The sequence below is a fragment of the Lagenorhynchus albirostris genome, chromosome 18 (assembly GCF_949774975.1).
Source record: "Lagenorhynchus albirostris chromosome 18, mLagAlb1.1, whole genome shotgun sequence".
Taxonomy (NCBI): domain Eukaryota; kingdom Metazoa; phylum Chordata; class Mammalia; order Artiodactyla; family Delphinidae; genus Lagenorhynchus; species Lagenorhynchus albirostris.
Genome location: NC_083112.1, coordinates 21,190,254 through 21,206,111, shown reverse-complemented (window position 1 = coordinate 21,206,111; position 15,858 = coordinate 21,190,254). Strand labels below are relative to the sequence as shown.

At 37.6% G+C, this 15,858-nt stretch overlaps 1 protein-coding gene across 1 annotated transcript in view; it reads left to right on the top strand.

Moving 5' to 3' along the window:
* The window catches only part of COG3 (component of oligomeric golgi complex 3), a 57,225-nt gene that overhangs the window by 2,681 nt on the left and 38,686 nt on the right, over positions 1-15,858 (top strand). Inside the window, exons 2-10 of the mRNA XM_060129436.1 lie at positions 6,211-6,357; positions 8,653-8,714; positions 9,762-9,927; positions 10,621-10,695; positions 11,810-11,902; positions 12,574-12,699; positions 13,971-14,051; positions 15,182-15,225; positions 15,693-15,819. Coding sequence (XP_059985419.1) covers positions 6,211-6,357; positions 8,653-8,714; positions 9,762-9,927; positions 10,621-10,695; positions 11,810-11,902; positions 12,574-12,699; positions 13,971-14,051; positions 15,182-15,225; positions 15,693-15,819 — 921 coding nt within the window. The remainder of the gene's footprint in view (positions 1-6,210; positions 6,358-8,652; positions 8,715-9,761; positions 9,928-10,620; positions 10,696-11,809; positions 11,903-12,573; positions 12,700-13,970; positions 14,052-15,181; positions 15,226-15,692; positions 15,820-15,858) is intronic.

The following is a 15,858-nucleotide window of genomic DNA, read 5'->3' as shown; positions in this document are numbered from 1 at the left end:
ATCCTGAAATTTACCTGTAATTTACTGTTACAGTCGTTGTTTTCCTAAAGTTTGTGTGGCCTTAGACATGATACTTAACTTCTCTGAACCTGTTTTCTTCTTTATAAAATGGGGATTATAATAGTACTTGCGTCACAGGGAGTTGTGAGAACTAAATGAAGTATATAAAGTGCACACAGCAAGCTACCTGCCAGTATTATATTATTCATGTGCTTTTCTCCCCACATGATTATTACCTTAAAAGAATAGATTAGAATGTTATGATCCTGAGCTGGTACTGTGTAGGTGTCACTCAGACCAAAGGTAAGAAAAGAAGAGGTTAGGTGCCTGGAGGAAGGTTCTGAGACTCCATCTATACCTCTTCAATGATTTGCTCCAGAGTAGGTAACGTCAGGTTTCATTTAGGGAATGAATTTATTAGATTGATTACAGAAGTGCTTTTCTCCAACCCAGAACTGTGCAAGAAGTAAAGTTTGGGAGAGAAAGGTATATTTGCTTGTTTTTTCCTGGAGCTGCTCAGCTGGTCAGGCAAGGCTTGATAGTTTATTGTAATTAGTATTTAATATGTTAGTGTCCCCATTTGTGTAAGCTGTACAGTAGCTAACCAGGAGCCTAGGTCTCTGCTCTTCTCTTTCTGGTGGTAAATGTCTGCTCCATCTGGAAGCCAGGACAGTGCGAGTAAGCCAGAGGCATTCGGTCAACATCTCTTCAGGAGTGAAAGAGTAGTCAGAACAGGAAAGTTTGTGACACCAGCACACCCTTTTTTTAAATAGTTCTACCATTTATTTTATTTTATTTTATTTTTTAACATCTTTATTGGAGTATAATTGCTTTACAATGGTGTGTTAGTTTCTGCTGTATAACACAGTGAATCAGCTATGCATAAACATGTATCCCCATATCCCCTCCCTCTTGTGTCTCCCTATCCCACCCCGCTAGGTGGTCACAAAGCACCGAGCTGATCTCCCTGCAACACACCCTTCTTGATTGCCATTCTCTTCCAAGTGCTTTGAGAAAAGAAGACAGATGGGCAAATGTACCTAATGGGGGCATCTTCTCATAAGCTTTTGTTTTTTTAATTTTTTTTTTTTTTAATTTTGGCTACGCTGAGTGGCTTGCGGGATCTCATTTCTCCGACCAGGAATTAAACCCAGACCATGGCAGTGAAAGCGCCGAGTCCTAACCACTAGACCACCAGGGAACTCCCTCATAAGCTTTTAAAAAGCAGCTTAAAAAGAATTATTTATTCATTTTGGCTCTGCCAGGTCTTAGTTGTGGCATGCGGGCTTCTTGGTTGTGGTATGTGAACTCTTAGTTGTGGCATGCATGTGGGATTTAGTTCCCCGACCAGGGATCGAACCCAGGCCCCCTGCATTGGGAGCTCGGAGTCTTACCCACTGGACCACCAGGGAAGTCCCCTGATTTCTGATAAGTCTGCTTTAATTCTTATTTTTGTTCCCCTGTATATAATGTATCTTTTTCTCTCTGACTGCCTTAAGGTTTTCTCTATGACTTTTGATTTTCTCTCTGAGTTTGAATGTGATGTGTCTAGGGGTGGTGTGTGTGTGTGCACACGCACACATGCATGTGCATTCTGCTTGGAATTTTCTGAGTTCAGAATTGTAGCATTGTGTCTTTCATTATTTTTGGAAACTTCTCAACTATTATCTCTTTAAATATTTCTTCTACCCTGTTCTCTCTCTCTCTCCTTATTTTGAGATTCAGATTACACATATATTAGATCATTTTATACCATCCCACAGTTCTTGGATGTTGTGTTCAGTTTTTATTTGTCCACTCTGTTTCTTCTTTATGTTTAATTTTGGGTGATTTTTATTGACCTATCTTCAAGTTCACTGATTCTTTCCTTAGCTGTGTTGAGTGTACTGATGAGTCTATGGCAGGTATTCTTCACCTGTTACAATAATGGTTATTTCCAGCATTTCTGTTGGACATGTATAGTTTTTATCTTTCTGCTTAACTTCTGCGTCTGTTCATTCATTTTATTTATATTTCATACCAGAGCCTTTGACATATTAGTCGCAGTTATATAGTTCCAATATCCAGATCATCTCTTGAGTCTGGCTCTGTTGAGTGCTTCGTTTCTTGACAATGAGCTGGGTTATTTTCCTTGCTGTTTAATGTAACTTTTGGTCAAATACTGTACATTGTATGCAGGATATTTGAGAATTAGGGAAATAGCGTGAATGCCTGGAAATGAATACACTTACTCTGTTAGGTCATTAGTGTGGAGGTTTGGGTTAGTGGGCTAGATTTGTGTTTTGTTTTTGTTCTGGTTGCCTTTAGTTTACCACTGGCTTCAGACTTCTCTTTCATTACTTTTTGCCTAGCATTGGGGCTGGGCTACTGCAGGGTCTTCTTAACCTTCCTTCTCAACCCTCAGCTTTTGGTGTGCTGTGCGCCTGTGTCTCAGAGGGTGTCTGTGCTCTTGCCCCTCCCACAGGAGAGCATTGCTGGCGCTCTATAGCCTGGTGGTGGTAGGTGGGCATTTTCTATCATCTGCGTCCAGTCTCAGTCTTAGGCAGGCCTTTGCCCCTGGGACTCAGGGGTGGAGTTTCTTACTGACTCTGCCCTCCTCCAGCAGTAGGAGACCTCTGATGTTCTGGGTCTTGGGTTCTTTCTTGCCTCTCCTCCAGGGGTAATGGTTGTTTTCTTTTCCCTTTCCCTGGCTGTAGTGTGTTCTCCCCTGTGCCCTAGGGTTGATAGGGCTTGCTGCCCTTTTTTCAGTGTCTTAAGATTTTGTTCCACTGGGGAGAAGGGTCTGGATGGGGCTTTGTGCCCCACTTTCTCCAGGCCCCTCCTCTTCTAAGCCTGCACCACCAGTCCTCATTCTTTCTCATGAGCACCTGGTGGAGGTCCGTGAAGACCATGTGAGTGGGTGCAAATTCCCCTTGTGTCTGTGACTTCCAAGCATTCTGTACTCACCCGTCCTGTAGCATTTAATAATTTGAAAGAAATTTTAGCCTAATTCTTACCTACTTGTGTGGCATTTGTCATCTCTTTTTCCATAATCTGCCCGGTAAGCCCGTGCTCTCTCTCTGTCTCTGCCTGGAGATACCCATCTTTTCTAGATTTTAAGCTACTTAGTTACTCTGGAACCTCAACTCTCTGATGGCTTCAAGAACCTGATTTTGTAGATTATTTGTCTTTTTCTTATTATTAAGGTGCAAGCAACACTCTGTCTAGCATTCTTTTAGCCTAGTCTCCATGTGCTTTCTGGTGTATTTTTCAAATCTGTACCTGATCCATGTCTCTCTCCCTTTTCCTCCTTAGGTATCAGGTAAACAGTGCTGATAGAATTATGTGTTTGAATTTTGTCATTATCTGTTCATATATAACTAAATTTTACTACTAATAAACTATAATTTTGTAAAGGTAACTTAGACGATTCTGTTCCCAAGAAGCAGTATAGATTCTGATCTGTAAATTTACTTACTGTAAAAAGGGAACCCTCCTACACTGTTGATGGGAATGTAAATTGGTGCAGACACTATTGAAAACAGTATGGGGGTTCCTTAAAAGACTAAAAATAGAGTTACCATTTGATCCAACAATCCCACTCCTGGGCATGTATCAGGAGAAAACTCTACTTTGAAAAGATACATGCATCCCAACATTCAGAGCAGCTCTATTTACAATAGCCAAGACATGGAAGCAACCTAAGTGTCCATCGACAGAGGAATGGATAAAGAAGATGTGGCACATATATACAATTACTCAGCCATAAAAAAGAATAAAATAATTCCATTTGCAGCAACATGGATGGACCTAGAGATTATCATACTAAGACAGAGAAAGAGAAATATCATATGATATCACTTATATGTGGAATCTAAAAAGTGGTACAAATACTTATTTACAAAACAGAAACAGACTCACAGACATAGAAAACAAACTTATGGTTACCAAAGGTGAAAGTGGGGGAGGGATAAATAAGGAGTTTGGGACTAATAGGTACAAACTACTATATATAAAATAGATAAACAACAAGGATTTACTGTGTAGCACAAGGAACTATATTCAATATCTTGTAATAACCTATAATGGAAAAGAATCTGAAAAAGAATATATATATATATACACACACACATATTTCTGAATCACTTTGCTGTACACAAGAAACTAACACAACACTGTAAATCAACTATACTTCAATAAAAATAAATAAATTAAAAGAAATAAATTTACTTTGTTACTGCTAATGAGTAGGAATAGTAATATGATAAATAGAAGCGGCTCCGGTTGATCGTGTGCATTATTTGGCAGGCATTACGCTAAATACACAGAGCATTGTCTCCGAGGAGACAGCTTGTTGTTGGTAACTCACACAGAGCATGAGCAGGTAGGCTTAGCTCAGCTCAGCTTCCTCTGTCCTCAGAACCTCTGGTGGCAGCACACAGTTGCTGGTGACACGTTAGAGTCAAGATAGATTCTCATCAGATTTCAGAAACTTAATTCTTCCTGCCCAACAGTCCTTTTCTCTTCAGGGATTGTGTCACCATTCAGGAAGAGTTTATGTTGAACAATGATGCCCTTAGTAAGACGTATCTCTGTACATCCAGGACCCTCCTGGGAGAAAGCAGATTGAGGACCTTTCTGAACACTTTTTTTCTGTCTGCAGCTTCCCAGTGGTCCAAGGAGCCTGTTTTCTTACACCTGTGTTTTCTTCATTTCACAATGGCCTCATGATACAGATAATGTAATTCCTGTTTTACAGTGAAGAAATAGAGATTTAGAAGCATTATGTGATTTGCCTGTTGTAACATGCTTATTAAGTGAGCAGGGTTCAAACCAGGCCGCACTGTGATGTGCTTTACTGCGCCCGAAGGTGCAGCCCCACTTTAACCCAGACACAAAACTCCCTCCCTCCCTCCCTCCCTCGCTTCCTTCCTTCCTTCCTCCCTCCCTCCCTCCCTCCCTTCCCTCCCTCTTACCTCCCTCCCTTCCTCTTTCTCTCTCTCTCCCCTCTCCTTTCTTCCTTCCTTCCTTCCTTCCTCCCTCCCTTCCTCCCTTCCTCCCTCCTTCCCTCCCTCCCTTCCTCTTTCTCTCTCTCCACCCTCCTTTCTTCCTTCCTTTCTTTCTTTCTTTCTTTTTCTCTTTCTGTCTCTCTCTCTTTTTGTGTGTCTCTCTCTTTCTTTTTCATGCCGCACTGCTCTCAGAATCTTAGTTCCCAGACCAGGGATCAAACCTGGGCCCACAGAAGTGAAAGCACTGACTCCTAACCACTGGACTGCCAGGGAATTCCCTCCCCCCATATTTAAAGGGTTGTATTTCTAAATTAATCATGGTGCATTTTGCATCTAGCTTATTTTATTTTAGCTTTGAAGAGAAAATACTGTCTTCAGCTGAAATTTCTGTATCTAGAAAAATAGACAGGAGGCAATTTCCTAAGGCCTTGGATTAAGGTCTTTTATTGCTGGACCTTAGATGTCATGCCTTAAGGGCAGAAACTGAGATTGAAACGAAATAATTCCACCCTTTTACCTTCCCCAGCATTCACACTCCCTTTCTTTTAAGTCCAAAAACAGCTAGTCTGTATGACCCTAGGTAAATGAACACCTGGAATATCTTTAGTAATGGCAAACTAGACGGTATTGTAGGTCTGATGGCCTCAAGGTGAGGCTCTTCTGAAGCTGATGGGAAATTCTGAAATTCTTTCTTTTCAGTTGTAATTTCAGAATTTGTCAGCAAGAAGACGTGGGTGAAGTGTGGCAACAGTGTAGAAATAGTAGAAGGGGATATAGTTGTTGGTAGTTGATGCTTGGGTGCGATTTGTTTTCTGTTTTCTATTAATGAGGTGAGGCTTTTGTGTTGATAATGGAGAGGGCCAGCTACTTTCATTAGCGTGCAGGTTTTGCCTTTGACTTGGTGCTAGTTCCCAAGAAGTTCCAGTAGGAAGAGGTGTGTGGATTAGTACAGATTCACCACCAGTTTTCAAAAGGTAACTCAAAAACCATACTTTGCAAATGGTTGGGTATTGGTGTCATGTTTATATTTTGAGACCAGCATTTAATATAGAGAGAACCTGGTTCTAAGTGTTAGTATCATATGGCGCTTGTTAACATCAGACGATTTAACAGAAAACATTTCTTTCTCTTTCAAAACACCTGAGGTGGAATACCAATCTTGAGTTAAGTTTAGAGAATTTTCAAGTTATTTGAATATCTTTGTGGCTCTTTTTTTTTCAAGCTCCCAATTGAAGACTTGTGCAATTTAACATCCCAGTCGCTGCCCATTGCACAGACTTCAGTAGTGCCTGAATCTACAGAAGACATTCTCTTGAAGGGATTCACCTCCTTAGAAATGGAAGAAGAAAGAATTGAAACTGCACAGCAGGTGAATGGCAGCATTATTTCTAAGGATATTTGATTGTTTTAAATGTCTCAAGACAGACGTCCTAATTAAAAGTTGTGAACATTTGAAACTGTAGTTAAAGTCTTTCTAGGACATCTTTTTTTTGGGGGTGGGGCAGGGGGAGCTGGAGAAAGAAGGATATATTACTTGCACCAAGTAAGGAGAACACCAGTGATCTTTCCCAAAGCTGTTTCTATTTCTAGAACATTTTTGATTTTGTGTTAGTTGTGGTTATTTCTTAAGTGTTTTAAATGAACCTGTTGCCCAGTTTTATTTGCAGTACAGATAAAAATATGCTATTCCAAGTTTGGATAGACTATTAGATTTATTAAGGTTTTGATATCTTCTGCCCTTTAGACCTTCTCCCAGTACGTGTCTGTGTTAATGTGTCCCCCAGCATGCATGTGCGTGGAGACATGCACACATGCAGACCCCCCAGCTGCACCCCTCACTGCTTGCTGCTAGGTAATTTCTTTCTTAAAAACCTCAATATGCTCTTTAGATGAACGCTTATAGTTATTTTTCTGAAATTTAGCATGTGAAATCTCTTGGTTTTTGCTTATTCCCAACTATAAACTTAAATGTACAGTAGTTTCTTCTGCTGCTTCCTCTGTCTCATCTTTCTGTCCTCTTAAGAATCAAAGCTGAGGAAGGACCTACTGTACAGTACAGAGAACTATACTCAATATTTTGTAATGACCTATAAGGGAAAAGAATCTGAAAAAGAACAGATACACACACACACACACACACACACACACACACACACTCACACACACACACACACACACACTCACACACACACACACACACACACACACATAAAACTGAATCACTTTGCCATGCACCTGAAACTAACACAACACTGTACATCAACCATACTTCAATTAAAAAAAAAGAAGAATCAGAGCTAAGGCATTTACCAAGTGAAACATAAAGCAAATGTGCTGAATTGCATATACACTAAGTCAGGGGTCCCCAACCCCCGGGCCATGGACCGGTAGTGGTCCGTGACCTGTTAGGAACCAGGCTGCACAGCAGGAAGTGAGCAGCGAGCGAGCGAAGCCTCATCTGTATTTATAGCCGCTCCCCATCGCTCGCATTACCGCCTGAGCTCCACCTCTGTCAGCATTATGGTGAGTTGTATAGTTATTGCATTATATATTACAATGTAATAGTAATAGAAATAAAGTGCACAGTAAATGTAATGCACTTGAATCATCCCAAAACCATCCCCCCCTGCCCCCCACTGGGTCCATGGAAAAATTGTCTTCCATGAAACCGGGCCCTGGTGCCAAAAAGGTTGGGGACCTCTGCACTAAGTCAAGAGAGGCAGTGCTGCAAAGTGATGAAGAGCTCTAGCTCTAGAGTTAGACCAACCTGGATCTGAAGGTCACCTCTATCACTTACCATCTTTGTGAGCTTAGGCAAATTACTTATCTTCTCAGATCTCTGTTTCCTAATGTGTAAAACAAAGATAATTATATACTTATAGGACTTTTATGAGAATTAAATTAGATAATGCATGTAAATGCAGTGTGTGCCAGGCACACAGTGTTCAGGAAACGAAAGCCAAGGTACTTGGCAAGAGTAGTATCTTGAGAGAATAAAGTATACCTTTGACTTCGAATCCCACTTGAGAATTATAGAAGATAATCTTGCACCATGTCTGTGAATTTACTTGGACTATTTGAAAAAAAAAAAAAAAAGATCTTCTGGATTAAATTTTCACTTGCATATCTCTCATTAAATTAAAAAAAGATCTAATACATTGTTATAATTTACATACAATAAAATGTACTCATTTTAAGTATACAACTTGATGGTAGGACCAGAATTCAAACCCAGGTTTGGCCGATGCAAAAGCTATGTTTTTAAACCACTCCTTTATATTATTTCTGAGCTTATATTCTCACAATTATTATTAGATAACATTAATATTTACCCAGAGCCCTATGTTACCTACTCAAATTTGGCAAACTAGCAGGTAGGCATTAGCTTCTTAGGAAGAAATGTTTATTTCTACATATTATCGTGTTAATACTCTTTCTTATTTAACTCTGAAAATGGCCCGTGTTTTTAAGATACTTTGCTTTTCCTGGAATGTAGACACTGACCATGCAATTAAATTGTCATCTCCTGGCTTACAGCTATAAATGTCTGAGCCCCAAACAGTAAGACTTAGTGTCTACCCTTTTGACTTGCTGTTTAGCATGTAACCACTTTTCATTTTGTCTGTTTTAGTTTTGTTGACAACATAATACCCTATTTTTCCAGTTTTTCTCATGGTTTGCAAAGCTACAAACTCAGATGGATCAGGATGAAGGAACTAAATATAGGTATGTGGCTCTTATATTTGTTGGCTGTCCTAATTCTTAGATCATCTTAAGCATTTCGTTATCTGTGCCTTTAAACAAAATTAAGGTACAAAGAAAACTTGAACAGCAACATTTTCTTTAAGAATAGCTAGAAAGGATGTGGGTCATTCCAACTGGTATTGGAAGTTGTGTGATTTTAAAAAAAGTCACATTGTAATTAATAGGTTAGGAGGGGCAGAGGTTGATTTTAGATAACTCTAGAAAGGCTTGGAATCAAGTGGGAGTTTTGTCAGGAACTCTAAGAGGTGATTGCTGCCTTTCTTTAGAGGGAGAGACCCAAGAGACTTTAGGGATGGCCAACTAGGCAGGGTGTGAACTATGTTGTTTTGTTTGTGTATATTGACGGCGTGGGGGAAGTGACTGTACTGTTTCTAGCTGATTTGGGGACCGTGGGTTGAACATTAATATTCATTTAACATTAATTAAGTGAGTACTATTGCTAGGCATTTTGTTAGGCTCTTTGATGTATGATTCCATTTAATCTTCATAGCAGCTCTATAAGGAAAGGTGTTATTATTCCCATTTTACAAATGAGTAAACAGAGGCCTGGAACTATTAAATACTTGCCTAATGTCATGGAGACTTGGGCAGAGCTGGGACTTGGACTCAGGTCTTCCAAGTCCAAAATTCTTTCCATGACATCACACCATCTCTCAAAGGCAGACATGACCTGAAGGATGGACCTACTTGTTACCTTGGGATGGGCCTGGTGTCCCAGTCTTTGAAAGTTGAGCCCATGATTTACTGCCCTACATGTGAAAAGCCAGTTTATGGCTTTAAGGCTGATTCCTTTTATTGCTCATAGTTTCAATCATTTTCCTTCTTAAGTACTGAAACAGTTTGTGACATAGTTTTTGCTATATTTCTGAATATAATAAACTTTTTGAATAGGTCAGACTTTCCTTCTGAAATGCAAGCATTTGGAGGAAAACGAGACCTTGTTGTTTATTGTCTGTGCTTATTGGGGGAAAATATTATTGCCAATCCCCTTTTGGTTCTGTTTTCTAGACAGATGAGGGATTACTTGTCTGGGTTTCAGGAGCAGTGTGATGCTATATTGAATGATGTCAACAATGCTCTTCAGCATCTGGAATCATTGCAGAAACAGTATCTTTTTGTGTCCAATAAGACAGGAACCCTACATGAAGCCTGTGAACAGCTCCTGAAAGAGCAGGTAATTTGGAGTAGGAGAGAGTGTCAGTGACTGACTATGTTTAACATTTTATTTTTAAATAGATGAATACAATTTAATTCTAATTTCCTTTATTTCTCCAAGTATATTTTGAACACTTCTCTGTATGAGGCCCTGTGCTAAGTATGCAAATTATTACCTTGACAGCCTGCTTTTAAGCTTATGTCAGCAGGGTCACGGGCAAGCTTTCTGCGCGGCTTGCGGGATCTTAGCTCCCGACCAGGGATTGAACCCAGTCCTTGGCACTGAAAGCGCCGAGCCCTAACTGCTGGACCATTAGGGAATTCCCTATTGACACTTTTCAAACAAGGCATAGTCATTATACTAATGGTGGGGTTTATGAAAAGATGAACAGATCTAGGTTGCACTTAAACTTGTGACTTAAAGATAGAATATTTAAATTACTATACTTATCTCAGAATTTTATCTATGTATATTTTGTATGTTTTTAAAAAGGTAATCATCTGTTATTTTATAAAAAGATATGTAATTTACTGTAATAATCATTGCTTATTTTAGCCCATGACTGCAGAAATCTTTGGGCATTATTCTGAAATCATATATCTAATATAAACCTGTATGTCTAGTATAAATCTCCTCGATGTAATTTTGAGACTGGAGTGTTGATTCTTATGTTCTCATAATAATTGATTTTTCTCTTTTAAAAAATTCAAGTCGGAACTTGTTGATCTGGCTGAAAACATTCAACAAAAGCTTTCCTATTTTAATGAATTGGAAACTATTAACACAGTAAGCATTGTTCTTTATTTTTTCTAGAATTAGTGGCTTTATTTTATATTTCCCATTCTGAGTATAATCTTTAACCTTATAAATTGGCTTGAGTGATATTTTAATAGTTTGCTTGTTGTTAAGATATTCCTGTTTGTGAGTGATGGACATACCATTACCAGTTCAGATTTCCAAATATGATTTAAATAATAGTTCTTCTTAAATTGTATTTTTGCTATTAAAATCTCTTTGTTGGTTAACTCTTATAGTATCATATTTGTAAGCTGTGAAGGTTATAAGAAGAAATATTCCATTTTAAATCTTGCTATGGTTGTACTTCTATAATAGTAATTAAAACATTTCTTAAACTAATCTCATGTTTAGTTTGAGGAAGAGTATAGTCCTCATAATGGATTCTTGGATCCCAAAGAGGTAGTCACAATGAAGACTTCTGTGTAAATTATATTTCTCTGTATTCTGGCTCATAAATTAATCATAATAACTGCATATAAATCATGTTATTAAAATTATTAAATCTAAATTATTATAGTTTACTAAAGAGTTAGAAATAAAACCAGTAGCCAGTTAACAGTGGAATGCAATGGGAAATATAAATCATTGCCAAACTATTTGTATAACAAGATAAGAAATAATTGGGTCATTTTACTTATCTTTTATATATATTATATAGGTTTATATATTTTAATATTTATCATTTTATATATTATATTAAATATTAACTATCATGTTTATATTATATATTACCTTATATTAGTACTACTTGTATATGTTTATTTATATTTTACTTTCAGTATGACTGCTGAACATGGTAACTGGTAGTTAATCTTTTAACCTTGAGAAGATTGCCAGTGTTTGAAAGTGGAAAATTTATGTTGTAAAGTGCTAGAAAGTGGGAAATCTAGGTACATGATGTATTATTTTAATATAACATTGTGCAATGGAGTATAAAGTGTTTGCTGATTCGTGAAGAGCCCCATTAAAGGTCATTAGGAGTAAACTGAATTCAATCCATATTCTTTTAAATTTGTCCTTTCTTTATTGCATTGTTACACATGGGCTGCATTTGAGTATATTTGGTGACTCTTAAAATGTAAAAATTTTTTTTCCCTTAAAGAAATTGAATTCTCCCACGCTGTCTGTGAATAGTGAAGGATTTATACCAATGCTGGCCAAGTTAGATGACTGTATTACATACATATCATCTCATGTAAGTCATGGTATTTCTGTGTGTTTTAAAGAAATCTTAACATCCCTATTATATCATTTCTTATGCAGTAAACTAATTACTTCTTTCTGTAATATACTTGAAGAAAAACTATAGTAAATTCTTAGTCATTGTCAGTAGTGATGTAAAAAATGCTTTCAGTTGCTGCAGCAACCCCTGGAATAGAAAAAGCGGCTGGTTGACACAACTTTATCCCATCTAAAAGGACTAGTGATTTTTAGACTGTTGACTTAACTGTTTTGCTAGATAGATACTTCCTTGGAAACAAAAAGTATTACTTGAGGGGGGGGAAATAAAAGGACACGTCCTTTGGTTTAATCATCATCTCTTTCTGCCCTCCAAGGATTTATAGCTGTATTTATTTCACCCAACTCCTATTATTTTCTTAGTTGGGCCTCACATACTAGCCTTGAGGTCTGTGGGGTACTGAAAATATATTTTGCTAAAAGCTGCAAGTATTTATTGAGCCCTTGCTTTGTGCCAGGCACAGGGAATTTGGCTATGACCAAGACAGTCATAGTATTTGTCTTCAAGGAGCTTACAGTCTACATAAGATCTTCTTTTGAACTTTCTGTATAGCTTTACATAAAGGACAGGTTGGTTTTCATTAAAAGTTTGCTTCATTTTTGTAAATCTTTCCCTTTCCTTTACAGCCAAATTTTAAAGATTATCCTGTATATTTACTGAAGTTTAAGCAGTGTCTTTCTAAAGCTTTGCACCTCATGAAGACATATACAGTGAACACACTACAGAACCTCACAAGTCAGTTATTAAAAAGGGTGAGTTAACTGGTGAGGTGATTTTTGTTTTTTTTAATTCATTTATTTTCCATAATGTTAGTCTGAGATTAGTATCTAGTAACTCCAATTTTTTTTTTTACCTTTTGTTAAATAAATATGTGTTACAATTTTATTTATAATAAGAAAAAATGCCTGTATTATATATGTCTGTCACAGTCTTATTTTCAAAGAATATATAACAGTGTGAGAAATATTCAGTACTATATGATAAATAATAAAATAAGATTCAAACTATTTCTCACTTTTTTTCTTTTCCTATCTTTTTAAAGAAAATATTAGGAGGAAATACACCAAAATAATAAAAGTGGTTCTGTCTGAGTGGTAGAATTACATATGATAGATAATTTGAATTTCTTTCTTTACAAATGATGGATAATTTAATTTACTGTATTTAGCAAATGTATTTTTATTGAATGCCTTCTAAATGCTTGGCATTGTACTAAGAACTGTACAGTAGTGAAAGGAGCTAACAAGGTCCCTGCCCTCATGGAGCTTATGTTCAGGAGAAATAATCAGTAAAGAAGGAAAAAGACAAATTAATCAATTACAGATTTTAGTAGATGCTAGGTGGAAAATTAGCAGCGTGTTAGGTTAGAAAATAAGAGTGGAGCTAGATCAGATGGTCACTGAGCACATTTCTTTCCTAAGAAAATAAAACCTGAAAGATAATTTATTTTATTTTTTCAGCCTGCTTTCTAAAGAATATGGACTATCTTGAGCTTTTAGTTCAAAGCTGCTGAGTTTTGTATTGCATTTTACCGTTCACATTGCTCTTAGCTGACATAACAGACTATATAATTTTTCTATTTTGCAAAATTTTATTTTAGGAAACTAATGCCTAATAAGTACTAGTACCTACTGTGTGTTAGTGCTGTATAACTGAGCTGTGGAAAACCTTTGTGCATATGTTATCACCATGTAATGGATGCACTGAATCTCAGAGAGGTTAAGTGATTTGACCAAAGTCCTACACTCAGAAAGCGACTGAGTATGAATCTGAGTTCAGTCTTTTTACCACCAAAATTCATGTAACATAGCATAAATTTTAATTATAAAGTAGAGAGAGATGACAGCTCCACATAATTATTTCTCATGTGTAGCAGTAATAGTATTTAATCTTTCTCTCTGTAAGCTTTTGGTTGGTATATAGGCCAAGCAGTAGCCATATGAAATGGTTTGTGTTATATTTTCTGAATAATTATTTGTTCGCTAATTATCTTCCTTGCCTATCCTCCCCCATGTTTCTTTAGGATCCTTCATCTGTACCTAATGCAGACAATGCCTTCACATTATTTTATGTGAAATTTCGAGCTGCTGCCCCCAAAGTCAGAGTAAGTCTATTGACATAAATAAGATAATGCTATGAAATTTATTTAGCTAGCCCTTTTGAAATACTAATGTATGTTAGGTCCTTTGTTTATACCAGGAAAATGAACCTGAATGAAAGGTAGGCTTTGTCCTTCCACATTATAGCAGTGTATGTTGAGGTGCTTTAAGCCCACAGAGGAGGAAACACCTAGCTGTTCCTGGAATGCTCAGGGAAGGTTTCCAGTTGAAGATGATACTTGAGCTTAAAAAAACGTAGATTTATAGCAGACTTGAGGGGATTGATAAGGATATTTTATACAGACAGAGCATCATGGATAGGGAAAGTTGTGGAGACATAAAAGACTTGTATTTTGGGAGGACCTCATTTAAGACTGGAACACAAGACTTTCAGTAGGGTGTGATAGGAAAGAAGAAAGGAAAGATGGCAAAGACCATCTCACAGAGGATGTTGCATGTCATGCTAATTCAGGAAAAGTAGAGAGCCAGTGCAATATTTTAAATCAGTGTAACCCTAGATACAGCTCAATGGTTAAGAATCCGCCTGCCAATGCAGGAGACACGGGTTTGAGCCCTGGTCCAGGAAGATCCTACATGCCTCGGAGCAACTAAGCCCGTACGCCACAACTACTGAGCCTGCGCTCTAGAACCCACAAGCCACAACTGCTGAGCCCGTGTGCCACAACTACTGAAGCCCGTGTACCTAGAGCCTGTGCTCCCAGCAAAAGAAGCCACCGCAATGAGAAGCCCGCGCACCTCAACGAAGAGTAGCCCCCGCTCGCTGCAACTAGAAGAAAGCCTATGCACAGCAACGAGACCCAGCTCAGCCAGAAAGAAATTAAATAAATAAAAATTTTAAAAAATCTTTAAAAAAGAAAAGCAGATTGCAAAGCTGAATATATAGTATAATTCCAGTTTTGTTTAAAAAGAAAAATGTAACTGTGTGCATACAAAAACTGAAAGAAAATATTCTGAAATACTGTGATTAATTTTTTTGTGTTTTAGGTGATTTTCATGTTTCAACTTTTTTGTAGTCACAGATTTTCTAACATGAGCTTGTGTTACTATTATAATCAGAAAGCAATTGAAAATATAACTAAAACAGATGGAGTTAGTGGACTTTTCTTTATTCCAGACTCTCATCGAACAAATAGAACAACGATCTGAAAAAATACCTGAGTGAGTACCCACAGGTTCTTCAGTTTCCAAATTACCTTCCTTGAAGTGCTATTTTGCCAAGTCTGTTATGTCCCTGATATTTTCTGAGCAATTACCTTGCATGCTGTACAAGACTTTTCTTGTAGCACACAGCTCAGTTTGGGGAGCAAGGTCACAGACCTGACTTGGTGAGTTTGTAAGGCATCTTTTTCCCATATAGCAGGATTTCCTTCTCATTTAGGTAGATGTAACATCACTACTTGTGGAAGATAAATCTGTCTTTAAAAGATAAAGGTTATGGTAGTTCATTATGATTTGTTTTTTCTTTATATACATAAATATTTCTAGTATTTAATGTGGGCAAATGAGCAGTAACCATATAGCTTTGGAGGTTTGGCAACCTATTTTGGGATTTAAGATCGGATTTAACTTACATATCTGAAATCAGAAGTTTATACAGTACTCCAATCTCATTTGCTTTTCATCAGATACCAACAACTGCTAAATGACATCCACCAGTGTTACCTTGATCAGCGGGAACTCCTTTTGGGCCCTAGTATTACTTGTACTGTAACAGAGTTAACCAGCCAGAATAACAGAGACCACTGTGCCTTGGTGAGTTTCTGCCTGTTGTGGTTTAATGTTAAACCTTCC